The 26,266-nt window shown below is 47.5% G+C and overlaps 1 protein-coding gene across 4 annotated transcripts in view; it reads left to right on the forward strand.

Moving 5' to 3' along the window:
• The window catches only part of PTRH2 (peptidyl-tRNA hydrolase 2), a 74,178-nt gene extending 51,142 nt beyond the window's left edge, over window positions 1-23,036 (forward strand). For all 4 annotated transcript variants that reach the window (XM_069615117.1, XM_069615116.1, XM_069615115.1 and 1 more), the window contains one exon: window positions 22,441-23,036. In XM_069615117.1, the coding sequence (XP_069471218.1) occupies window positions 22,462-22,980 (519 nt within the window). In that variant the 5' untranslated portion in view covers window positions 22,441-22,461 and the 3' untranslated portion in view covers window positions 22,981-23,036. The remainder of the gene's footprint in view (window positions 1-22,440) is intronic.
• The last annotated feature ends 3,230 nt before the right edge of the window (window positions 23,037-26,266 follow it).

A 26,266-nucleotide genomic window follows, 5' to 3' on the forward strand; every position in this document is an offset into this window, starting at 1 on the left:
TTTCTGTACCTCTTTAGGCAGGCCTCTCTTTATTATGAAATAAAATAATGATGTTGACTGGTATCAGGGCGTGCCCGTTTCCGCTCTCCACATCTCCTGTACCCGGAAAATGTAATCCATAGCATCTTCCCCCTCATTCATTGTACATTGCATAACCGACTGTAAGTCTGGTGTGTCTGGAAATGTTTCTCTTAATGCGTCCCACACTCGTGCTTGCACTATGTTGAATGAGGCACCATCATGACGGTCACAATCTAGTGTTACCCCCGGGAAACCAGCTTTTACCCACACTCTATCTGCCTGGTCCCCAACTGCTGATAGTAGCAGGCTTTTTACATCCCCTACCGCCAAGGGGACCCCAGCTGTGTGCTTCTCGAATGCATATATCCACTTACTTGCCCCTCCGGACAGTGGTGGTAACAGCTTTAACAAATTGGCCTTATCCATCTGAGCCCAGGGTATGTAGTTTGGTCTCCCTCCTCCCCTGTGTATCAATGGCAGTTGTAACTTCCCCTTTGTCACTTTGCTTGTACTCCCCTTCGTTCCCTTCTTTCCTAGTGGAGCCATTCTCCCCAATCTATTCCTTAATCGCCCGTCCATTCCTCATCCATTGTTCTCCCTAAAGATGCACCATCCATCCTCCCACTCTCTCCTCCCATTGCCGCACTTAATCTCCCACCTTCTTCTTCATCGTCCTCCACATCACACCACAAGTCCTCTCTTCCCCCTGTGAACATTATTTCATCCTCCGCATGTTCACTCTCCTCATCTACTTCTATTATTCACGTAGGCTCTTCTTGTATTCTGAACAATATTTCCCCTTTCTTCCACCGCTCCTCAATTGTCCTGTCATGGCTCTGTGCCCTTGATGTTTGCTCTGACCGGGCAATATTAGTCCCACTTTGCTCACACATGTTTTTAATTCTTCTCTTGCTAATGAGAGCCTTGAATCTAAATCCTCTGTTAGTTTTTCTATGTCTACTGTGGGTGTGCTTATCTGTCCACGCTGCCTATGGCTTTCATACGGTGGGGGTGCAGTCGGTCCATGTGTTGTTGTAGCTGGAGTTGGGGGCACATAGGTGGGGTCGCTATACCCTTCTGCGGGCACCGGTTTATTAAGTATAGGGTACAACCGTGTCACTTCACCTGGCTTTCCTTCCTCTATCGTCTCCTTATCGTCTTTGGGTATCAGTAATGGGTTATTGGTGGTGGATGGCAAATTGGTCGTTGGCTCCTTCTTTTTGAGAGGAGGCACCTCTTCAAACAATCGCCAGAGATCTAATATCTCCCTCCTATTGTGGAACTGCTTCCCCTTATATTTCATAAAGCAGGTAGCCACCATATCTAGAACATTTTTGTCAAACGATCCTCCTTCGGGCCATATTTGGGGCAGACCTTCTCCCTTTAACTCTGTGACCCACTGATCGTGGTATTTTCTAATGCGTTCAGCATACCCAGGTAAACTCTTACAAATATGGGCCAGGGGTGTTTCTGTCCCCATTGTATGCGCTTGGCTTGTGTATCACTATATATATATATATATATATATATATATATATATATATATGTGTATGTATGTATCTTTTAGAACCTTGTGCGTTTTCAACACCTGGGCAATAAGGGAGTGCGTGTGTGTAGCTTATACTGAAAATAGGGGGCACATACAAGAGCAAACCACCTTTTGCACACTACCAATATTTTCAGCACAAATATTCAAAAGAAACAGCTTAATTCGTTGGGCTTACCACCTTATAATGTCTCCTGGTCACACTTACCATGACCACACCATAATCATGCACATTTTACCATTCACTAAAATCATCATAACATTGCTACGTTTTAACACATATAATGCATATACAATGATAGTCAATACCCTATTGATAGTTAACCTTTAATCTTTTCCCTCCCTCCCTAGTTGACCTATGCTTTCTTTATTTGATATGAGGTCCCCTTTTGCTTGAATCCTTTTTTTATTTTGCTCAGTATTACCCTATTTTTTTCATAGACCCAGAAAGAATGAAAGAATAGCAGTTTCTAATATATTCACCCTGTCTCCCTTTTCTACCAGACACCTTTATCTTATTCTCCACTTGTTCATATATTCCCCCCCAGAGCTAGGTTCCCGTCTCTTTATCTCTTTTCACCTTTTGATCCGAATGGCCATATGCAAAGAAAAAGTAAAGATCGTATAGGATTGCTTTTAGTGGCCCCAAACGTGTCCCCTTTTAAATGACCTTGTGTTTTCTTTTTTTTTTTTATTTCTTTTTTTTTTTTTTAATCCTGCTCCCTTCCCCTACTCCCCTTATGATCACTCGCACTTAATACTCACGTGCCCGTCTTGAACCGAGAGTCTCCGAACTGGGTTCGTCCAGGCGGCGCTGCCACACGCTCAACTGCCAGCCCCAGCCCCGGCGAGCGGTACTGAAAGGGGATTTTTTGAAACGGTATCCCGTACCCTTTCTCTAGTGAGTGCGCACTTCTAAGCGTACCAGTTGCCTTAGGCGGGTAGCTTTCCGGAGCAGGCGTACCGTGCGTCTCCCCTTTCGACCAGAGATTTTCGTGCCAGAGGGGACGGAAGGGATATATTGGGAGATGTAATCACGCAATCGGGGTCACCACTGAAAGCGAGCGTCCCCAATTAGCACGAACCTCCCCGCAATGAGAGGCAGTAATGGACTCTCCCAAAATGGGAATAAAGCTAGGACCAAGTGCGGGTGAGCTTAATGGAAGTTTATCTAAGTCAAATAGGGCACGCAAAGAAATCTGTAAACTCCGAGAGCGCTCTGCCTGACAATCGCAAAGGCAGGCGTTTATATTTACAAAAAGTGTCATAAGCACCTACACACTATAGGGGGCACATGTACATGGGGCTTGGGTGGCGTCGACTAACTATATGTGCAGCTGTGATGCGTCACTTCGTGGTTGGTGGACATCGCTGGGTGCCAACGTGGGGTGGGCAGGTCAGCTGGGCTCTTCCGGGAGGTGCTGTCAGGCCAGGCGTGGTCAGTGTCATTGATGAGGGGACTGCAGGGGAGGTGGGGGGGTCTCTTTGACCTGTCCTCCCATACAATGGTGGCGCAGGTACACTATGCATCCTACTAGCCCGCATCGGATCTTACCCTGCGCACTCGCGCCTGGCGAAGATCTGTGCTAGTCCCGCCTCCTTAACTTCTTTGTTGGTCGGTGGTACATATGAGGCAAGTCATCAGCTGGACCCTGTGGGGGCAACCTTGAAAGCATGGAGGAAATTGACAGCTAGAGGTGCTCGGGCACCACTATATGACAGGCTTTTCCCCCTGTGGGGGATCCCGATGCTTCCCCCGACCTGAGGATGGTGGAATAGTTAAAACCTGGAATGCTGTGGGTGTCCCCACGGCCGGTGATCTGTATATGGAGGGCGATTTGTAGAAAATAGAGGTGTTTTGAACAGCTGTGGGTGGAGGCCCTATGCAAGCAGTGTTTTATTTGCAGATGCACGCAGCGGTACAGGCACATTGGCCTGCATTCCCAGATGATCCACCAATGCACCTGTGCTTGTTATACATATTACAAAGGTCTACTGTTAAAAAACAGTGTTTCTGTATTATACAAACTTGCACAATCTATGACTACTAGCACCATAAGAAATATAATCCACCAGGTGGGGTGACTATCTTCAGGTAGGATTTACTGACTCTCAGTGGAAGACGCATTGTTCATTGTCAAAAGGGTTGTCATTGAACTCGAAGTATCGACTTGTACACTTCAAGGTTTTGAACAAACTATACTACCCTGGCAAGGCTTTACCTGTTTTGGACCGGTAGAGTTAATGTATGCCCCGGATGCAGAGACTACAATGCTCACCTGCTACATATGCTCTATTCCTGCCCAAAACTTTGTGTGTTCTGGGACGTCGTTAAATCTACTTTGTCTGAGATTCTAGGGGAACCTGTCACCGCGTGACGGCGTACTTGGCTATAACGGCCAAATGGGTGCAACCCACCGCAGATTCTTGAACTTGGGTTTGCTTCTGGTAAAGGGAACTATCCTTGTGAGATGGACGCATAAACAACCTCCCAGACAATTAGTTGCAATCATAGTGATAATGGGGATGGGGCCAAATTGGGGGAGTTGCAGGCGCGGTTCCATCCGGCGTCGGTGGTCCGTTCAGCAGTTTATGGGTGAATCCCTCGATTATGGCAGCCGTTTTAGTCCTGCTTCGCCATCCAGCAGAGGGTTGGGGGCTGCCATGTTACGCCCGGAAATTGCTCTGCGTAATCTAGGCAGGGCGCCCAACACTGTAAAATGTACTTCTGTTGCTGAAGGCTATTATTTTTTCTGATATTGCAATGTCCCAACATTTTGTCCACCACATCGGAATTGCCGGGCCTTCATGGTGTTTCCACTGGGTGTTTCCACAGTCTGGCCATCAAGATTTTTGCTACTGTGAGTAGGTGAGAGCATAGTTCAGCCAAGCGGCCAGGCACTGGGAATTGCCCTTCGCCCGTTGCTCCCAGTAGGACTATTCCTGGGTCGCATGGGATTGACAATCCTGCGATTAGTCAGGTTTGTTCTAGTATTTCTTTCCAGAACTTTGTGGTTTTAGGGCATAGAAGGTGGATTAGTGTGCCTATGTCTGGGCAAGCTCTCCAGCATTGTGGTGGAATTGCTGGGTTGCTTTTATTCGGAGTCTCTGGTGTCCAGTACCACCTGTAGCACACTTTGATTGCTCCCTCTTAGTTTGTGCTCTTCTGCATCCGTGTCCAGATTTGGTTCCATTCCTGTGGGCTTAGTTCCTTTCCTATGTCCCTTTCCCATTTCTGCATATAGGATTCTTTTTTGTTGGGGTTTAATCTAAAAGTCTGTATAAGTTGGAGATCTTGCCTGTGGGGGCGTTCTCTGTTAGGGTGTGTTCTGGCACTGTTAGTTCCCTGCCCCCCTGTGCTTTTATGCTGCTGTGGGATAGCCATTGCCTGAGCTGCGCATAGAATCTTTCGGTTTCTGGCACCTGGAATTTTGTTTTACATGCTTCAAATGTTAGTGGGTCTCCGTTTGAGAGAAAGTCTGATATTTGCTTCAGGCCCCCCTCTCTCCACTTCTCGAAGCCGTTTGGCAGCAGTCCCAGGGTGAAGTCAGGGTTCTACCAAATTGGAAACAGGGGTCCCACACTGTTCCTACAGTTCCATCGGCGAGCTGCCTTCCTCCAGCTTTCCACAGTGTTTCTGGTAGCTGTTAATGGGCCACAGTTGCGGGGGGGGGGGATGGGTGGGAGTGGAGTCCCGGGGCCTTGCGATGTGTGGGAGCGATTCCAATGGAGTCCAGCTCCCGTTTTCCTCTAGCTTCTTCCAGCGAGGTCGGTTTGTGCTTACTTTCCACGTAAAAGCCTGTGAGAGTTGTGTTGTGAGGTAGTATCTGGCGATATCTAGCATCCCTAGGCCACCTGAGCCCTTACCCCCGAAGCATTATTTTCCTAGCTATTTGTGGTTTTCCCCCTGCTCCAGACATATTTCAGGATGCTCGTTTGTAGTTTCTGCAGGCCCTTTTTAGGGATTGGAATTGCCAGGCAGTGATCGATCAGTCTCGGTACCAGGTTCATTTTCAGAGCTGTGATTCGCCCTATCCACAACACTTTTTGTTTCTGCCAGCGTTTCAGGTCGTTGTGCAGTTCTTTGAAACACTTGTTTATAGGCGCATTATAAATGCCATATCATATCAATAATGGAGGGAAGTTTACACAATATGTTCTCTCTATTTTGTTTGCGATCTGGACTCCCAGGTAGCCGATATGTGATTTTGCCCACGGGATGGGATGCATGGCTGCCAATAATCTCTCAGGGTCCTTTGAATATTGACGCCTAGCGCTGTTGATTTTGCAGAATGGACATTGAACCCTGATGCTTCACCAAATTCTTCGATTTCTTGCCATAAGGCTTCAAAGAATTCTCGGTCTGAGTTACGGTTAGGAGGACATGGTCTGCTTACAAGGCTGCTTTGTAAGCTTCGCCTGTTACATCTATCCCATGTATTAATGGTTTCTGGTGGATTCTGCTGGCAAATGGTTCCATGGAGAGCGCAAATATGAGTGGTTCCAAGGGGCAGCCCTGCCGTGTGCCTCTGGTTATGGTGATTTTGGGCAATCTGGTGCGGTTTATTCTAAGCAACGTGTTCGGGTGTAGATAGGTGGGTAGGGTCCATTTCAGGACCTTCGGGCTGAACCCAAAGTGGGTTAGTTTTTCCCTTAATGTATCCCCAATCGAGCATGTCAAACGCTATATGCGCATCTAGTGAGAGGACTGCCATTTCCACCCCAGTCCTATTTGCCGTTTCGATTATGTTTAGGGTGTGTCTGATGTTGTCCTGCATGCTGCGGCCAGGGATAAGTCCTGTTTGGTCTGGATGGATCAATTCTGTGAGGACCTTTGCTAATCTGTGTGCTAGGACCTTTGAGAATATTTTGGCATTGTTGTTCATTAGTGTGATGGGCCTATATGATGCGCATTGCTCTGGGTTTTATCCTGGATTTGGGATAAGCACTGTTAGGGATTCCTCCATTGAAGGGGTGATGCTGCCTGTAGAGAGAAATGTGTTGTATAGGGCTGTAAAATGGTGGAGCCAATATGTGAGCAATGTCTTTCTTTTTTTATAAAACGGTGCTGTGAGCCCGTCGAGGGCCAGGGGCTGTGTTTTTAGGGTACGTATTGTTTCAGCTACTTCCTTTGTGGTTATTGTGAGCTCCAGGGATTCTAGTTGAGGATGGGGGGTTCCCTTTTGGATTGCTTGCAGGTACCGGATCTGGGCTGCCTTGTCTGTTGGGGTGCCAGACATAACATCCCTGTGGTGTTCTGTCATGATCTCCAGTTTCTCATTTTCTGTGTAACAGGACTTGCTGATGGAGTATTGGAGAATGAGAATATTATTCAGTGTGTGTGTAGTTTTGTAAGCTTGTGTACCAACAGACGTTTTGCCTTGTTGCTGTTCAAGTAGTAACATTCTTTTGTTTATGCTAATGCTCTCGCCGACAAGTCCATATCTAGTGCTGCTTTTGCCTTCTTAAGTTCCCTACCCACTTTTGTGTTTGTTGTCTTTTGAAGCTTACTTCAAGCTCTGCTACTCTGTCCTTTAGCTTAGATTGCTGCTATTGATTTCTTCTTCTGTGTGCAGCCGTGCAGTTGATTGCTACCCATCTCACCACTGGTTTCATTGCTTCCCAGACGATTGCCTCAGAGGTTCATCTTGCTGTGTTTTTCTCTGAAGATGTTTCTGAGGGATTCAGAGCGCTCGCTACTGATTGCTATATCTGTTAGGATGTGGTCTTGTAGCTTCCAGTACCTTTGGGGGGGATCTGGTAGACCCTGCACTCGCAGGCGGGCGATCACTGGCGCATGATCCGATATTATTCTGTCTGTCTTCGATACATGGGAATAGAATACTGGAAGTTGACAGTAGGTCAATTCTGCAGAAGCCCATGTGCACATGCAGCAAAAACGTGTAGTCGTGGGCGCCCTTGTTGGCAAGCCTCCAGATGTCCATGGTCCCTGTTTCCCATAAGAACTCAGCCAGTACTATTGCCCGGGCAAAATCCTCCCTGGTAGGTGGCAGTGTTTTGTCGTTATATGGGTCGGGATCAGGTTGAAGTCGCCCCCAACTAGCAAGCAGCCCTCTGCAAATGTGATTAAGGTAGGGAGGATGTTGTGGCGGAAATGGTCCTGTGCGTTGTTTGGGCAGTACACCACTGCTATGGTTATCGGCTGTTCGACCAGGAGGTATCTCCCTGATGGATCCCGCTTTATTGTAATTTGTGCAAGGGGGACTTCTTGGCTGATTAGTAGGGCCACTCCCCTTTTTTCCTGCCTGCTGTGTCGAAATAACGCCTCAGGTATTGCTTGAAGTTGATTCACTTTTCTTCTTCTTAGAGTTTCTTGTAAGCAGATAACATCCGCTGACAGTTGGGACAACCTGCGTTTGACCGACTTTCGCTTCCCCGGAGAGTTCAGCCCCTGTACAGTCCATGTTATTATAGTGAGTTCTTTGTTAGAGTCCGTCATCCAAGACATACCTTGTAATTCTGTTTACTTGTCCCCAATGATTTCGGCTGAGGATTTGGCGCCTGTGTGCAGGAGGCTTTAACATATGTTTTCGATTCTCCCCTGATGAGTAGGTTTTGATAATTGCCTTTCATTTCTGACCCTACCTCTTCCTTCCCCACAAATCCAGGTTGTCAGGACCAGCCTTTGACCAACGGGGTAACCGGCTCGGCCATTGCAACCGACCTTCCTGCAGGCAACAGCGCCTCCTGTAATTTTTAGGTAAAACTTAGCAGTAGCCATTGGCAAGTGATTGGGTCTGTAGTTTGCGTTTTGTGCAGCCCGGCCCTTTTTCCTGTTTTGAGTCTGGGCACCTCTGTTTCTGCAGGACTGTTTTTGGTGTGTTATGATGTTCCGGAGCAGGGCTGCAATGGAGCAACCCTGGGGCCCTTGGGGTTTGCCTGGCCCTAGGTTATTGTATCTGATTTGCGGCACATGGCGTCTGGTTTGTTGTCTCCCTAAGTTGCAGCGACTTGTAACTGGGATAGTGTGTTTCAGTGGGTTGGCCCCCTCAGTCTTTGTTTCGCTTGCTTTTGGTCGGCAGACCCTTGATCCTGCGTCGCCTATCCACTCGGGTCCAGGATTTCGTGGGTTCTCTTGATGTGCCATCGAGGGAGGGCGTTTCTTTTCCAGGATCGTCCTAGTCTGCCTCTGGGTTCAGGAACTTCCCAGCCTCCTTTTGGAGTGCAGATTAGCTGGGGCTTGCCTTCCCATGTGAAGTGCAGGGAAGTCTGGAACCCCCAGCGGTATGGGACCTTTCTCTCTTGTAGCCACTCTGTGATGGGTTTCAGGGATTTCCTTTTCATGAGTATGGATGCTGCTAGATCCTGATATAGGGAGATGGAGGTGTCCCTGAAAAACCACTCCAACCGCCATGGCTTCAGGCCATGCCACGCCCCCTAATACTTGTATCTTTAATGTGTATCAGTATGGATGTCACACTAACCCTGTCTTGAAGAGGACCGAATGTGGTCAAAACACGTGTCAAAATGGGGGCAATTAAATAGTTGTATTCCAAAAGAAGGAATTTATTTATCAGAATCAAGTCAATTAATTGAAACCAAGGTGAACAGGTGCAATACAGGGATGACGGTGTACAATGATTGAAAAATATCCTTTGTCAAAAACAACTGAATCTGTAAAATGCATGTGCTGTGCGTTATCTGGTTCTGGAGTGAATGTATACTGATTTCAAACTTGTAATCTACTGCTTGGTTTGGCTTCAGTGAAATATATGGGAACTGTGCTTGGAATCCAGCGCTATCAGTTTGGAATGGGACTGCACAGTGTCTCCAGAAAGTATAGTTGGGCTACAGGATGAGCTTGTGCTTGGCAAACAAAAAGGCGATGTAATATGGGACCCCATATCATGGAGGTCTTCAATACCAACAAAAGAATCAAATAAAGCATTTTGTGCAAATGTTTGGAACCTATTTCTTAACAGTTGTCTATGTTCTGGACACTGGATTACTGGGAGCAAACAGTCTGGGTTCATCAATCAGAGAACAAGTGTAGACTGGTAGCTCCTTGGATGGGACATTGAATGTTTTAAACAATGGCATCCATACATGATCCATGATTGGAGGAAATCTTTGTATCGAGGCTGGAGTTCCTGAAGTTCTCTTCTCTAACGTGTGAAGAACTCAAAGGCTTCAGAACAACTTCTCTGCTTACAGGTGGAGTAGACACTTTGCTCAAAAAATGGCTAGAAGTCACTTAGATGAAAAAGATAGTGAGACTCACCGCAACAAAATGAAATATACAGCCAGCTTGATGCAAAACTGTTTGAGAAAGTCTGTCCAAAGGAATTCTTTCATAGATTTAGAAACCAATAAGGATTTCTGCTTCCAAATGGGCATCGCTGCAGTAGTTCACCGAGTTGTGGAGATGTAGCCAAGGGTGGAATATTCTGCATCATTTTGGACGCAAGTCTTCATCTGTCGCATCTCCATCTCTTCAGGCTTCTCAGCTGAAAGATGATGATTGCTTGGAAACATTGCGGTAACCTTTTTGGAGCAGGTTTCAGGTGATCCACAAAACTTGTCTGGTGCCTCTCTTGACTGGTATTGCGGGCAGGACAGTGGTTCTGGAACCCTTCAGTCTGGTTAGTTGCACTGCCGGTCTGTAGGAAGGGCCAAATGGAGTCTTGTCGTGGATCTTCTCCAGGACCCAGTCTCCTGCCCTAAGGGTGGCCTCAGTACTGGCCTTGGCAGCTTCCACCTGGAGGAATTCCCTCAGCAGCATTGTTGCCAGCAGTTCTTCGTGTCTGGAGGGCGTGCTGAGGAGAGTGGAATGCTTGAGTTGCTGTCATGGCTACTACACCCTGGAGGGCGTGTATGACTGATTTGCATTCTGCTCTTTTCCAAAGAATCCTCCAGGTGAACCTTATGAAAAAATCCACTATTACTAGAATAAATATGTACTTTTTTTAACCTTTTATTTATGAACTCATAGTTTTATATTTCAGGGCATGACATTCGCTCATGTTTTCTTCAAGATGCGTTTTCGAACTAAACAATCAATACAAATTAAGAGGCCCTTAATCAGGCGGAGTGTCTTCAGTACAATGAGTCAATTTTGCATAGTATAAACCCTATCAAAAAGAGAACAGTAATAATATTATACCCACCCACCTCCCTTCCCTAACTCAACATGTATGACATTTTTACAGATCTCGGGGATCGAAAATATCTATTACAGCTAACCCCATTTCCGTTTATAACACATTTACATTTTTAAGCAAGGCTGACTTATAGAAGTGTTGTTCCTTATCTTTTGACATATTAGTGAAAGGGGAACCAAACCTTGAGAAACCTTTGGTATGTCCCGGCTCTCAATGCGCATACCTTTTCAATGGCCAGTACGCCCCTGATTTTAACCCACCAGCAGGACCGGACCCTCTACTGTTTTCCACCCCTGGGCCAGGGTCATTCGGGCCGCCGTCAGTAGGTGCGTGATGAGGGTGGCAGTGACTGCACTTACAGCGTAAACCTCCACCTCTGCCCCCAGCAAGATCACTACTGGGGAGTCGGGTACTTGTACCTCAGTCATCTCTCTGTCATATGAATCAAAATCTCTTTTAGAGTTTGGCCTTGGAGCATGACCACCACACGTGACATAGGTCTCCTCTTTCCCTTCACTGCCTCCAACATAGGGTGGGACATTCTGCATTTATCCTGTGTAAGCGTTGAGGGGTCAGATACCATCTATAGCAGATTTTATATGCTGATTCCTTAATGGTCGTGCATTTGGAAGCCCTTATGAGTACTTCTCCAGATTTGACCCAATTCTTCCTCCAAAACTGGAACACCAAAATCTCCATTTCGCATATAGGGGAGCTTTTCTCCAGGTTGTGCACTGTCCAATCTAAATAGTCTCAAGAATCCTTTAACTACCAGACCCTCTCGCAAAGTTGTCTTGAGTCCCAGTGGTGTAGCGAGGGTGTCCCCTTCATCGCGGACATGGGGGAAACGACTATATCGAAAATTGCATTGAAATGACTCATTGCACCTCAATTTGGTTTTGGGTTTTATGATGTCCAGCTTGTATGCAATTTAGTGACTTTCTGCACTTTAAAACACCTTTTAGACTTGACGTTACCAAGCCTTTATGAATCACTTTTTTTTAACAACTTTATTTATTTCGGTTACAGCATAACAATCAGGTTATCCACAATGGAACAACTCCCATCAACAGTGAAATATATGAAATGTTCACTCCCTCCCCTCGGCGGTCCCCCTTGTGATCTACCCTATGTCCGTGGTGGTCTGGGGATCTGTCAGGGCTCCGGGGCCCTAAAAAGTTCAGTACCAGGTGCGGTTGAAAAGTCAACGCTGGGAATTTGCTATGGTAGTCCAACACTGGAGCCCAGCAATCGGTGAAGCGATGGAGAGCCCCCTCTTTCGCTGCTGTGACTTTCTCAGCCGCTAGTATTTCCCAGACTGGTATCCACCAGAGGGGCAGTATGGGGCCCTCTTGTGTTTTCCACTTGCGGGCCACTGTGATCGTGGCTGCTAATAGTAGCTGCGTCAGCAGTTTGGCAGAGCGTCTGTTTTGGGGTCGCAGTCTGGGCTCGCTACACCCATGAGAATCACTTCTGGGTCCATCGGCAGTCTGCGTTTGGTGATGTCCTCAATGATTTGTATGATCCCATTCCAGAAGGCCTGCACCATTGGCAACCCCACCACATATGGAAGAAAGACCCCCGTTGGCCACAGCGTCTCCAGCAGCTCGGGTCAATAGACTCCTACAATGATGTAGGCGGACCGGGGAGAGGTACCAGTGATGGAGGAGTTTGAGGACGCATTCTTTGTTCGTAACGCATCTGGTGGTTGAGTTGATCCTCATCCATATTTACACCCACGTCTGGTCCTCGATGGGGTGTCCCAGGTCCGCCACCCATCCGGCCATATGCCGGGGCCTGACCGCCATATATCCTCCTGGAGGAGGCGATGCAGCTTAGTGATCCGCCCTCGATGTGCTTCTTCCTCCAATGCAAGTTCAAGGGGGTGCAGTTCGCCGGGTTGCCCCCTCACGAACCGCCGGTTGCAAGATCCAGTGGCGTAGTTGAGCATATGTGAATCCCTCCCTCTCCGTTACCTGGAGGTGGTCTTTGCATTCCTCGAAGCTGAGCAGAGTGTTGCCCTCGTAGAGTTGTGAAAGGGAGCAGAGACCTCCTGTGGTCCATCGGCTGACGTTAGATGCCTCTATCCCTGGGGAGAAGTCTGGATTCTGGATGACCTGGCAGAGTGGGCCCAAGCCCTTGGGCAGCTTCTTCCTTCGCCGGGCCCATGCCCATGCCTCTAGAGTTGCTTTGGTAGTTGTTAGCATCTGTGGTCCACGGCTCCGGAGCACCCCTGGGGTGTGCAGTAGGGAGTGCGGCTGACAATTAGCTCGCTCGATCCGGGCCCACTTTGGGGTGGATTCTTGTTCCGCCAGGCGGAGGTGCTCGCCAGTTGGGCTGCCAAGAAGTAGTTTGTGACGTTGGGTAGACCCAGGCCACCCCTTTTAGCTGCCCCCATCATGACTTTCATTGGTATTCTAGCCCTGCGTCACTTCAAAACAAATTTCGCAAGCTTCTTTTGTAATTGCTCCAGGGCTTGTTTCGGGGGGGAAACTGGGAGAGCGGAGCACAGGTACAGCAATCTGGGGAGGAAGTTAATCTGCATGCTGTGACCCTCCCCAGCAGGGAGATGTCTTGGCTATTCCAGCGTTGCATTTCGTGCTCCAATTCCTTGAACAGGGGGGGGAAAGTTGGCTGCGTATAGCTTTTTCGGGTCCGCTTTAAGGCGTATCCCTAAGTGTGCTAATGAGTCGGAGCTCCATTTCAATGGACTGAGTGCTTGAAGGGTGGCACCGAGATTGACGCTCAGTGCCTCCGATTTGGAGTAGTTCACCTGAAATCCCGCTACTTGTCTAAATGCCTTCAGTTCCTTTAGAGCGGCAGGTAGTGAGGCCTGACAGTTGGTGATGGAGATCATTACATCGTCGGCATACAGGGAGATCTTAAACTGCTCCCCGTTTATATCCAGCCCAGTGATTTGGTCGTTAGATCGTGTCCTTTGGGCAAATGGTTGCATGACCAGGGCAAAGATCAGTGGAGAGAACGGGCAGCCCTGCCTTGTCCCACATGAGCGGGATCGAGGTGGAGGTCTTTTGGTTGAGCCGCAGTGATGTTTTCGGGGCTTTGTAATCCAACAACATCCTTTGGAATGCGGGGCCAAACCGGAATGCCTCTAATGTGAGCCGCATAAAGTTCATCCTATCGAAGGCTTTGGTGGCAACAGTACACAACGACTAACGGCCGCAAACACCCCAGGCCCAGCCAACGGACCCACCGGGCTGAGGCCACCAATAGCACATCACTGCTCTCTTGCACTTTTCCTGCTTCCTCCCACTAACTCGACCACCCCCCCCGCCTCCTTTTTCAGAGCCGCCAGGGGGCCACTCTGGTGGTGATAGTGCATGGTACAAATATCCTTTAACATTAACATCTAAGGTCAGGACTGCCAGGTCTCGTCGGTCTTGGGTCGCCACTTTGATGAGGTTAAGTACTCGGCGGATGTTGTCCACTGTGCTTCTGCCTCTGATGAATCCCGCCTGGTCTTGGTCTATGATAGATGGTAGGACTCGGGCCAGCCTATTCGCCAATACTTTTGAGTATGCGTTTCCATACACATTAAGAAGCGATATCGGTCTATTACGATGAGCATGCTTTTGGGTCCTTGCCTGGATTCAGGAGCAAGATTGTAGTGGACTCCTGCATGGATGGGGCTATAGAGGCCGTGTCTCAAAAGGAGTTGAAGAGCTCTGTCAGTGTGTTCAGAAGCAGGGGGTGAAAGAGTTTGTAGAACTTGGGCGCGAAGCCGTCTGGGCTTCAAGGATTTGAGTGTTTCCTCTACCTCTTCAGTCGTTATTGGGGCCTCTAAGGCAGTTCTGTCTATTTCCGAAAGCTGCAGTAGCTGGGCGACCGCTACAAATTGTTCCTGGAGAGCCTGTGGGCGGGGGGCTGAGGTCAGGGTGTTGGCTATGTGGGCTGTCGCTATTTGTAGTTTAGCCTCTTCTCCATACAGGGTTCTGCCCTCTGGGTCCTTCAGGGCGATGATGTGGTTTCGTCGGCGGGTTCTGGCTAGTTTGCTCACCAGGTTTGTTAGCTTTATTGCCATTTACATAATAGCTCTGCTTTGTCCTAATCTGGGACTGCGCCGTGTCCTCAGCATAGTGAGCCTCCAGTTTCGTGCAGGCTAATCTCATCAGTTTGGCCGCCTTAGGCGACCATTTCTTCTTTAGGATCAAGTCTGCCTCAGCCATTTTCCCCTTGCAGCTGGCTCCTTCTCACGGCTCGCCTCTTCCTGTATGCGGGGCTTGGTCCATTTGTTCCCCTCTGATTACGGCTTTCATGGCTTCCCATCTTGTAGCTGTTGAGGTGAGGTTGGGGGGGGGGGGGTTCTCCTTAAAGTAGTTCTTGATCGCTTTGGATATAGCGTCTCGGACCGCCATATCATGTAGCATCAGCTCATATAAGGTCCATCGGCGTCTTTCAGGGGAGGTCTGAGTCAAAGATCCTTGCGTTGTGGAGGATCGGGGAGTGGTCAGACAGAACCCTTGTGCCAATTTCGACTTCGTCTGTGAACTGCAGGAGCTACGGGCTAGCTAAGATCAGATCGATTCGGGATGAGGAGCGGTGCACATGGGAGAAGAATGAGTAATCTGCTGTGTCCGGATGGAGGACCCTCCAGGTGTCCACCACCCCCAGGGTTCTGAACAAGTGGCATAGGCTCAGAGCGATCTGCCTCGTCGCGTGCAGTCCTCGTCGGGCTCTCCGGCCGCAGGGCGTTGGACCTGGTTGGGGGGGGCCGGTGCCGCGGCCACCCTCTGCGGTTTGGCGCGGCCGGGGATTACCTCTGCTGTGGTCCCGGTCGGGGAGCCGGGATGGGCTGGAGAGTCGATGCAGGCGGAGAGACGTCTCTGAGGCGGTCTTCGGCTCCGCGGCCCTGTGTCTTCACACGGCTGCCATTTTGGCCGCCAGGTCTGGGTCCAGGGAGGGCCTCAGAGGTCGGACGAACAGGGGCTTCCCTGCTCCGATTCTCACCCAAAGTCGGGCTGCAGGCTCATGAGATGTTCCACCTATGATCAAGCTGTCTTTGCACACCTAACCTCCTTATTAAAAACGTAGAATATGTATGCCTGGTCCGTTTATCATAATGGCATGAGGTTATTAGTAATGCTAATGTCTTCGCAAGGCGGGTCCCTTCGTGTAGTCGTCACCTATCTTGACTATCATTAGGCGTGATCGGGAGTACTTGATCTCAACCTCTTTGCAAGGCCCTGAACAAGGGCTTCTGGTCATAACATGTCTCAAACCACAGTAACCCCACATGCTAGCGCTATGCATGTTTTGGGTTTAGTTCAGTGATTCCAGCATGATCAAACACGCATGGTCAGGAAATTAAGAGTTCATTCGGAGATGACCGCTTCTGACTCGTTGCTTAAATTACAATGACAATGAGATGTTTTTAATACAGTTTAATATAATCTCGCTTTTCCTAACAGCTCTAATAATTAATAGACATGCTCATAGGATGTTATGTTATAGTTGCCTTCATATCGGTCCTATCAGTGATCAAGTAAGCTAAAAACCTGAGTATTTTTAAAAAAATTTAATAAGTAATGTTAGTTAAAACGCACTGAAAAATACATTTCTCTCATGCTCTACGCTACACACCTGGTGTTGCATGCACAGTGGAGGATCCATTGTACTGTGTCTGGAGAAAAAATAGCATCAAAGTAACCAGCTTCATCTGAGCTGCACAGGCACCTGTTTCTGAGGGTGTCCAGTCATTAATTTGAAAATAAAAGGATTGAATGCAATACATTCGAGTCCAAAGGACCGGAAAAAAAAAAAAACAATGCCTTTTTTTTTCTTTTTTGGGGGGGGGGGGGTGGTCTAGGTAAATTAATGGTTTTTGGCCCCACCCCCCAAAAGGCATTCAGTCCTTATTTATTTATTTATGGTCCTTTTGACTCGAATGTATTGCATTTCGACCCTTTCACCCATAACCGTTTCTGAGCCTCAGTGCTCTGTTCATTTGCCTCCTCCCTCAGACTTGGCTCTGGCCCCTCCTCTCCTCATCCCACCCGGCTCCAATGCCTCCTGCTGGCCAGACTGCTGGCCTCGTGTGTCTGTGTATCTGCCCTCGTGGCATATATCTATATATTTGGGCAGAAAAATGGCTATCCCTAAGGTTAAGTGTTTTTGATGTCCGCTCTTAAGACAGTTATTCAGTGATGTGTTCCTTTCTTTATCAGAGGTGCGATATATGTAACTTTTAAAAAATCCCATTGTGCTGTGTGCAGCCTGGGAACCGCCTAGTATACTGATAAGGTTGCAATTCCAAATGTTGCGTTTAGTGAATCCTCTGCCTTGGTGGAGTAGCTGACCACAGTAGTTTATTTTTTTTTTTATTTATTTTTTTTTAAATCAGGCTCGTACAATGAACTAAAAACACGTGTGGTCTGAGAACTGGCTTAAAACCGGAAACTGGCCTCTTGCTGCCTTTCTGTTCAGGAAGCCATGTATAACCCCTCTTGTCATTAGCAGGGGGACCTTTAATTTGTTTAACGTTTGAAGATAAAATGTTATACTTTTGAAACCTGTCTTCCGTGTTTAAAGCAATCAAGCAGAATTGTCAAAAAGGTGGAAAACTGAAACCTCGGGCTTTCCGAAGTATGTGCAGCAATTAAGCAATGAGTTGTCACTCTGCAGCAGCCCATGTGCTGCTGGCTCCAGTACATGTGCGAATACCGAGCTGAGCTCATTCTATCGCAGCCATTAATTGTAATGCAGTTTTATACATCATGTAGCCTTGTACACGTGTGTATGGTCTATTACTGTTGTCTTAGATTGCTCCAGGTTGATGACACCAGGCCGGCAGCATGCCAACTCTGTTAAGTCAAGCTCTCCCTGCTGTAATTCATATAGTGCGACTGTCCACATGCTCTTTCTTCCATATCCTTTCTTTAATGTTCTAAGGAATGTGCCAAATCCAGCGAATTCACTTTTGCCAATATAGCTTTGAACCTGGGCCCAGAAAAATGCTTATCCTGCATGGCCTGCTGCGTTCGGTTTTGGGGGAGGATTGGGCTCTCGGGCCAGTAGTGCAGATGACTTTCCACCCACATTGTTAACCCCCAGACCATGTTTACATTGTTGTTGCACACATTCACATTACCACACAGCAGCTGTTGACTCGGATTACCCCCCCCCCCCCCACCGCCTCATGCTTGAAATACCCTTCATGTGGCTTTGTGGCGACCTGGAGCTTCCTCTGTGAGATCGACTGACCTATTGTGATCTGGAGCCACCGTTGTGGCATAAACCCCGGGTTGTCCATCACTCCTGGTGGCTGCCCTTTTCTTGGATGCTTCTCTTTGCTTGCCTCCCTTTTCCTGCCTCATGGCTGCCACGTTTGCTGTTGTCTGCCTTCTCTTTGCCACAGGCTCCTCAGCGCTCGCTTCTTCCAGGATTTCCAACTCCGCCAGTACCTCTTCAGACATCGTTTGTTGGAAACCACAACATTGACTGGCCCCCCTGTGGAATTGTGCCGGACCGATCTCCTTCAACCTCAGCTTCCACTTGCGTGAGCAATTCTGTGCCCTGTTTTGCAGCTGCTTCTCTGGCCATCCTCATCAGCTAGTCCAAGCCCGTGTAATCAATGCCTTTCTGCATCCGGTCTGGCCCCTGTAAATCTGCTGCCGATCGATTGAACTATGTGGCGGCTCCCTGCAGCCTACCATGGCGCGCAGGCTCTCGCGCCACGTGCTGGGCCGCCTCACCAGCTGCGGCGCTCCGGCTGTGGCGTGTGTACCTTCTGCTCTGCTCTGGTAGGGGGGGGGGGGTATGTTCAAATGCCTCCGTTTTGTTGCGTTAACCTGCGCTGCTTCCCTCTGTGTGCCACCCACTTCCTGTGCTGGCTGGCTGCCAATCCTCTGCCTCTTTTTTTGTCCATGCCAGCTTGCTTTCTGGTTTTGAGCCCTTCGCACACCTTGTCACGGTATGAGTGTTTCACTTCTTTACCGCCTCTGCTCAGAGTCTCTCAGGATGGCAGCTGCTTCCGATCCTGATTGGCGAGCTCCCTCTGCCCCGCACTTCACTGCTAGTTTTCCTCTGCAGCGCCCTTGCGTCTCTTCGGGCAAATCACCTCTGAAGTTGAGGATCCCACGGTTCATTCAGCTGCAGGACCCTGGCTCCAAATAAGATGAGTAGCCTGTTCCTTAAATTCTCTGTCCCAGCTGCTGGCTGGGATGGTGGGTCATTCATGCACTGGCAGAGAAAACCGAACCAGTGTACCCTCTGTCCCCTATTAAGCTGCTGCTTGCAGTGGGCACCACTATCATAGTCCACTTTTGTTGGTTTTGGGGCACCCAAAGTGCAGGCTTTGCAACATACAACCCCCAGGGCTTCGGCCCCATTTGATCTTGCGGCCTCATAACTAGCAGCCCTTGCCATGCACATCAGTGTTTGTCATAGAATAACATTAGGGTAGAGTGTGGTGTGGGAGTTATTGGATTATCTGCTGGTAATCTTCATTACTCTTGGTTCTCCTCTTCCATATCCAAGTACTTAACTATGAAGCGCCAGCCTGCATGGCCGCAGCTTTCCCAATTCTTTATAGTCCGCTCCCACCTCCTTGGAGGTATTTGACCCCCAAGTTCTCTAGAAGTAATGATGAGAATGGTAAGTAATCCAATTATTTCCTCCTCATCCCAGTACTTCTTAGTATACCCAACATTACTCGGGAAGAGTCCCAATTCATACCACGCGAACCAAGAAGTAAACCCTCACCTCACCTGACCTGCAGTAGGTTTAATGTAAGCAACTCCTTATGTATTCTGCCAAGTGCAAGCTAGACCCAATTACACCTGTGCCCAAGGAACTTGCATCTGGTCATCAACATTCGGTTTGGGAAACTCCCAGTGCTTTAGCCCCAGAAGGCAGCCACTCCCCTGTAGATCCAACCTGAACCTGTGGCAGAACTGTATATGCCTCATAAGCCATATTAATCACTAAGCATTCTCCTCTATGGTAACAACGGAAGGTTTTTAATCTGCATCAGAAGTTCCATAAATCAGCAAGAGCGTGCCGGATGACCTGCATTTCTCAGTATTGGCTAGATGCTCCAGAACCTCCAGTTTGACAGCTACACAATGCACCGTCTCCTAATGTGGGGGAAGTCGGGTTTTGAAAGAAGGCAGGAAGAACCTCCTCTTGAGAAGTATGACATTTAGAAACTACCTCGAGTACAAAGGCAGGGTCATGCTTCACCACCAGAGCCTGAGGGAGAATCAAAAGGAAGGGAATCTACCTGCCAATGTGATGGCTATCAAAAAGGCTATCTTGAAAGGAAGATATTTAAAATCAATGAGATGCACAGAGGGGACCCCCTTTGAGCCACAGTCTGTGAATGGAGAAACCTTTCAATGACGTATCAAATAGTCTTCCTTTTCTGAAACCTCCCAGTAGTCCCTAAAAACTCTTACTGCAGCCTGCAGAGCCCTTAAAGACGCTGCCAGCCATACGGAGGAGTGTATTTCTCGGTGAACTCGACCAATATTCCCATTTCTACAACATGTCTTACCAGTGGCAATGGCAACAGTTTGGACTTTTGTGTAGGGATGGGGAAAGGCACAGTGGTTTTAACTGGTCATTGATGGTAGCCGCTGCAAAATGGTGCAAGTACCTTGGCATCTAATAGCAGTGCCTGGCAAATACCTAACACTTACTATACACAAGCCAAAACTGTTGGCTTTGCCAAAACTTGTTTTAACAGGACTTCAGTGAAGGACACTCGGAGAGCTTATAAATATAGTGGATGATGGTAGACCTGGTTAAGACATGTTTTGAATCCAGCGGTAGTGGGTTTACAACTCTAAGTCTTTTACTCTCAGAAAACTGCTTTAAACAACCCTGGCATTCACTTCCAATGCAACGTTTGATGGTACGGCTTGTTAAAGTGAGCTCAAAGAGTTCCCATGGGGAGGTGTTTTGGGCGAGTAGAGGCAGGAAGGGGGTGTGACTGGCCATAGGGATTTGCATCGCCAAGTGCAGTCAATGGGTGGTCAAATAACCAAACACCTAGAGGCTGTTTGGCCCCCCACCCCCTCATATGCCATTCATCCCTATCTGTACTCTAATGCAATAGTTTCAGCTTGTAGGTAGCCCAAACTAAAAATGAGCATTCCGAAGGGTTTCCAAACGAGCACCTCTGAAGCTTCACACTGCTGTAGACTATTTCCCAAAAGTAAAACCTTAAACCTGATGAATCCAAAGTGGATCTCTTAAGTATTGGCCCCAATTGTGCCTGGCAGTCTAAACACTCTTCTCTTTCTTTTTATTCCATTACGCAGCTTTAATTGAGAATTCTGTGTTTGGAATATAGGTTAATAAATATTCTAGCTTTCACCAAGGGGGCATCATGTTATCATACACCTAAACTGGAAGGCCAACTTTCTCTGCCTTTTATTAATTGATCTACCAAACTTAAATGTTGCAGCAATCCTACAAAACGGGAGCATTCCTATAATTAAAAAACTAGGATTCAGCAAGTCCTGTTCAGCAATCTTCTGATAACACCCACGCCCCCCAACTGTGCATCATGAAGGGTTTTTTTTAAGATAATGCCATTAAACAAGGCGTGTTTACAGGTTGATTTGCAATAGAAACATCTTATTTGTTTTCTTTTCTCTCAAAACAATAGTCTGTACCCAATGCCTGTGTGGGATAATACAACTGGCTGCTTAAAGCTTGCTTGGGGGAAAAGAGGGGTACATATCTGCTATGGGGACATGTTAAAGAGTTCTGCATGCCACACAGCGTCTACATCTTGTGATTCTCCTCTTGCGCGTTTTTTGCAAACCTTAAACTTAATTTTTATTTGTATTTAGTTTGAAACCTTGTAAGTCGCAACGAGTGGGATGTCAGAAAGCCCTCGCCACGCACTGTTTCACAATTCGAAATCTATACCTGCTGCTTATTGTCATCGGGACCTTTTAAAAGGATTTTCCATAATGACCTGCATCGCCTTTCCTTTGTTAGCGCCAAGCAAAACATCATTCGTCGTTCTGGAGTCTAAGCAAATAGACTTTACTTAAGTGCTTCTGAGTAGGCAGAAAAACGATCTGTTTGTATCATAAGAAAGTCTCTTTAGTGCTTTGGAGGATCATTGTGAACAAACTGCTTGTCCACGGTGTTTATCATCGGCCCTCATCCAGGATCATGGTATTTTGTGCATTTTTGTAGTTGCTTATATTATGTGGGAAATATTTGGTTGAGATGCAGACTTACTAATTGAAGCCGTATGGAATGCACTCCATAGGCACACATTGAATATTTTTGTATCCACTACATTTTTGGTACTAACAGAAATTATTGGAAAGCGCTTTCTATAAATGTACATTTGGCAGCATTCCGCCAGTTCCCTCCATTCGCATTGGAGCCACGTGCAAATAGCCTTCTTTCACACAGAGGTGTATTTACTATTCTGGCTGATGCACAGGTAAGCAGGAAACCACTTGCTCGTATGCGTAACTTTCACTGTTTCACTAGGTTTAATAACTCAGTGGTTATCCGTATACACAGTCGCTGGCCAAGCCCATTCAATGCTGTCCTTATTTGTAAACGATTCAAAGTGCAAATTCGTTCTAGTGGCACGAGATAGAATTAAAAACCTTGTCTTGCCAGAGTGATGCTTTCTAGTACAAAGACAATGATTTCGAAACGCATGGTATTCAAAACTGGTCATCAGTAGTTTTCATGGAAGTTGGGAGTAGCTTGATGTGGTGCTTTTAATTAATTGTTGTTCTTTCCCTTTTATAGGCAACCTGTCAACACCTCGCCATGGAATACTTGTATAATGGCAGTGCTATGAGTGTTGTTGCTGGCGTAGCCTGTGGTCTCTGCCTGGGTTGGAGTCTACGTGGACGTTTAAGTGGACCCTCACAAAACAAGAGTCTGCTGTGTGCTGGTGATCCAGCAGAAGAAGCAAGTATCATGGGAGAAACTGGAGGGTTCAAAATGGTCATGGTAGTCCGTAACGACTTGAAGATGGGAAAGGGTAAAGTTGCTGCCCAGTGCGCCCATGCTGCGGTTTCTGCCTACAAGCAAGTCATGAAAAGAAATCCTGAGTTGTTGATACAGTGGGAGTATTGTGGGCAGCCCAAGGTTGTAGTGAAAGCCCCCGATGAAGAGGCACTAGTTCAGCTTCTCTGCCATGCCAAAGAGATGGGATTAACTGTGAGTTTAATACAGGATGCTGGCCGTACCCAAATAGCACCTGGATCACGAACGGTCTTGGGTGTAGGCCCTGGACCAGCAGGTCTAGTCGATCAGGTTACTGGACATTTAAAACTGTTCTGAGCCATTGAAAATTTTCTATGAATTGCAAATAAAATCCAGCCAACCTTTTTATTTCAGCTTTGACTTGAATTTGGAAACTGGTGGAGTCACTCGGGACCCCCTATGTCACATCTAGTACTCAGGTTTTACCTTCATGGCAACCTTTTTTATTTTTTTGTATTTCTTCATTTGCTTTTGCATTTTATTCCCATGCCAAGGATGCCCAAACTGTCACTTTAGTTTTGATAAACAGTCTTTGGAGTGCTATTTCTTCCTGTTTTCTGGGCATAAGTAAAACTCTGATGGAAAAAAGGGACCCTTTTGAGCGGATGGGTTTATACTTGGGTCAACAGATTTTGGGCACATTTGTTTTTAGGTAATTGGGTATGCATCCTGCTGCTGGTAAATGTTGTTGCCTCACCTGTAAGGGGGTTGTAATGTTCCGTCTGTTTGTAATGGGCCATCAAAAGTTTCAACACTGAAAATGCTAGCTTTGTGACTGCTGGGTAAGTGCATCGTCTGCAGGTCAGTTTGCAACCAATGCATTTGTTTTCAAGCATTTACCCCTCAATGGTTCTACCTTTGGGATCTGGTGAGCCAAATTCAGAAATCCTACCACATGGAGGATTCTGTGAGCTATTCAGCACAATGTGTTTAGCGGTTATCTTTCAACCCATGGCGCACACATAACCATCATACATACACTTCACCACTGATAGAATGTTGTTTTTTTCTAGGAATTTTAGTTTTGTTACTAGAGCACAGGGAAGGACGTTGGAAAGGATGGGTTTGTCTGTGTGTGTCCAGATTATTTTCCAGAGCTCCCAGCAATAACTGAAGAACTTCGAGGCAGCCTGATCCAGGCCATTTTTCTCCAGAGGACCCGCAGCTCAAAGTACCCGCTACTTTAAGTTCCACACAGCATTCCTACGACTGAAGGCTTCATGGACATGGGGGGCGGGGGGGGAGGGGGTAGGAAGGTAGTTCCAGTCCTTTCTCCAGTGCATTGTTTCAAGACATTCCCCATCCACAATGACACTGATGCGCCTTCCTCAGAGAAGGATTGAAAGCCGGACCACTTCCGAGCCAGAGGCCTACTCTCATCATACTCTAGCTTGTAGGGATGTATCACCTCTGCTCTTCCTTTCAGAGGTTTTCCGTGAGGGCAACCCACACCTTGGCAAAGCAAAACCTCATCTATGTGGCCGCTGTCTGTAAAAAGAAGCAATGGAAATGGTGACTGGCGTGCTTTAAAAATACTGATCAATTAAACCTCCTTTTGAAAAGAAGCAAACTTTTGCAGATCTTAATCTAGCTTGTAGGGACTAGCACTGTATTTTGCTGTGCATGTAGCGTTATTTACATGAACCACCCCAAGTGCCTGGTTTGGGTAGAGGAAGATGTATCAAGCGTATCTTTCTATTCCCTCACCTGAGTCACAAGAACATAGAAACCTGTGGCAAACTATAGCTGTCGACATTCTGTTTACTGCCATCGTCACTCTGGATGGGTGGGTGGAATTTTATGTTCTCATGGTGCCATTCCATGTGCCCAAATGCCTTACAACGATAACTGACACTGGATGTGCTAACCATGCTGAACATGCATGGCCAGTTGAACTACATTCGAGTGAAACTCCATTTTCCCTAGTAGTTCAAAGTTGGCGTGCATCAATTGATGAACTGGCCACCAAAAGTTCTCCTTCCCCAAGCATAAAGATCCTTCAGTGAAAAAACCCTACAGTTTACCTGTCCTCAAACGCCTTGTTTTTCCCCCAAAATGCTGCATGCCACTGTATTCAAAGTTAGTTAACTTTTATTATTCAGCTCCATGCAGTTGCATGCACTTCATGAAATGCATCTGCTACTAATTCTGCCTGTTGTATCTTTGCTTTTCACCTGTGTTCTTCTTTGAATACTCCAAATCATTCAGTCTTTGCTGACGCTGACTATGTCAGCTTTCAATGGTATCCAGGCATTGTTTCGAATATAAAGTTTCGAATGCCAAAGTTTTTGAAAAAAATGCATTGAAAAATGCTTTTATTTTTCTAGGTAACGTTTTTTTTATTTTTAACAAAAATGGGTGTTGAGGGGTAAAAAAATCAGGGATTGTGGGGACCCCCCATTTTATAAGTGCCTGCTGAATTGATTATTACCCAATTGTCTTTCCCCTGCTTTTTCCTTTTCCTTCCTTCTCTTTACAATATGGGGCTACTGTGTATGGATGATGCATGGAGAAAGGATAACGTGGGTAGAACGAATGAAGGGAGTAGTGCATAAAATGGTTGAAGCACATGGAACGGATGGGAGTGCATGGAACGGATGGGAGTGCACAGAATGGCGTGACGTACATGGAATGGTTTGGAGGGCATGGAACATCTGAAAGAGCATTGAAAGGAACAGTCTGAGTGCTTGAAACGGTCGTAATGCACGGAACAGTCGGAGTACATGGAACGGATGAAGTTCATGGAACTATTGGAGTGGGCGCGATCTCAAGCACCTACAGTAAACCACCATATTCACACCTCCACATTCACACCTCCACGCTTACGCTCTTCTTTACACCACCACTCAAATAGAACACAGCGATAATATGACACCATTTGGTATAACTGTTCTCATAACAACATCGCATACTCCCCATCATTCTAACTAAACACTGCTGGTTACACACACCCCAGCCAGGCGGTCTCCTCAGGCCTAACGCAGCCACAATCGATCTGGATAATCCTGCCAGAACTAACACATACTCTTGACCTCTCAACCACCACACCTACGCTAAGAAGCAGCTGTTACATAGAGGGCGCTAGAGCGCGACCAAGATGGCCGCACTGGTGTGAGCGCTGTCAGCGCACCTAATTAATCCTTCCCAATAACGCGGATCTGGGGGCCATCCGACCCCCTCAGTGGAGGGGCAACTGCCTCAAAGTATAGCGCACCGACCGCCACCCCCTCACCTCCCTCGGAAGACGTGGAGAGCGACTGCAGCCTCCTATCCAACCGAGGCGCGGTACGAGGAGGCCCTGATCGGCTGCGGCCCGTGGCGGCATCTGAGCGAGGCGCCGCGGGAGAGTGATCCGTCACTACGTGCGACCTGGGCAGACACACACGAGAGAGCGGCCGGGGATCAACAACCTTCCCAGCAAGAAGATAAGTCAACAAGAGGCTGCCTGGGCGTACCACATTGGGTGAGCAGATCCAACGGCCCCCAAAAGGCGCTGTGTCCGGCGGGAGTGTTCCATCCGAGCGGCACCGCTGGCGACAGGCAGCGAGACAAGGAGGAGGAGCACCAGCCCTCTTGCCACATT

This window comes from Ambystoma mexicanum, chromosome 9 (assembly GCF_040938575.1).
Source record: "Ambystoma mexicanum isolate Mex_15411 chromosome 9, UKY_AmexF1_1, whole genome shotgun sequence".
Lineage (NCBI taxonomy): Eukaryota > Metazoa > Chordata > Amphibia > Caudata > Ambystomatidae > Ambystoma > Ambystoma mexicanum.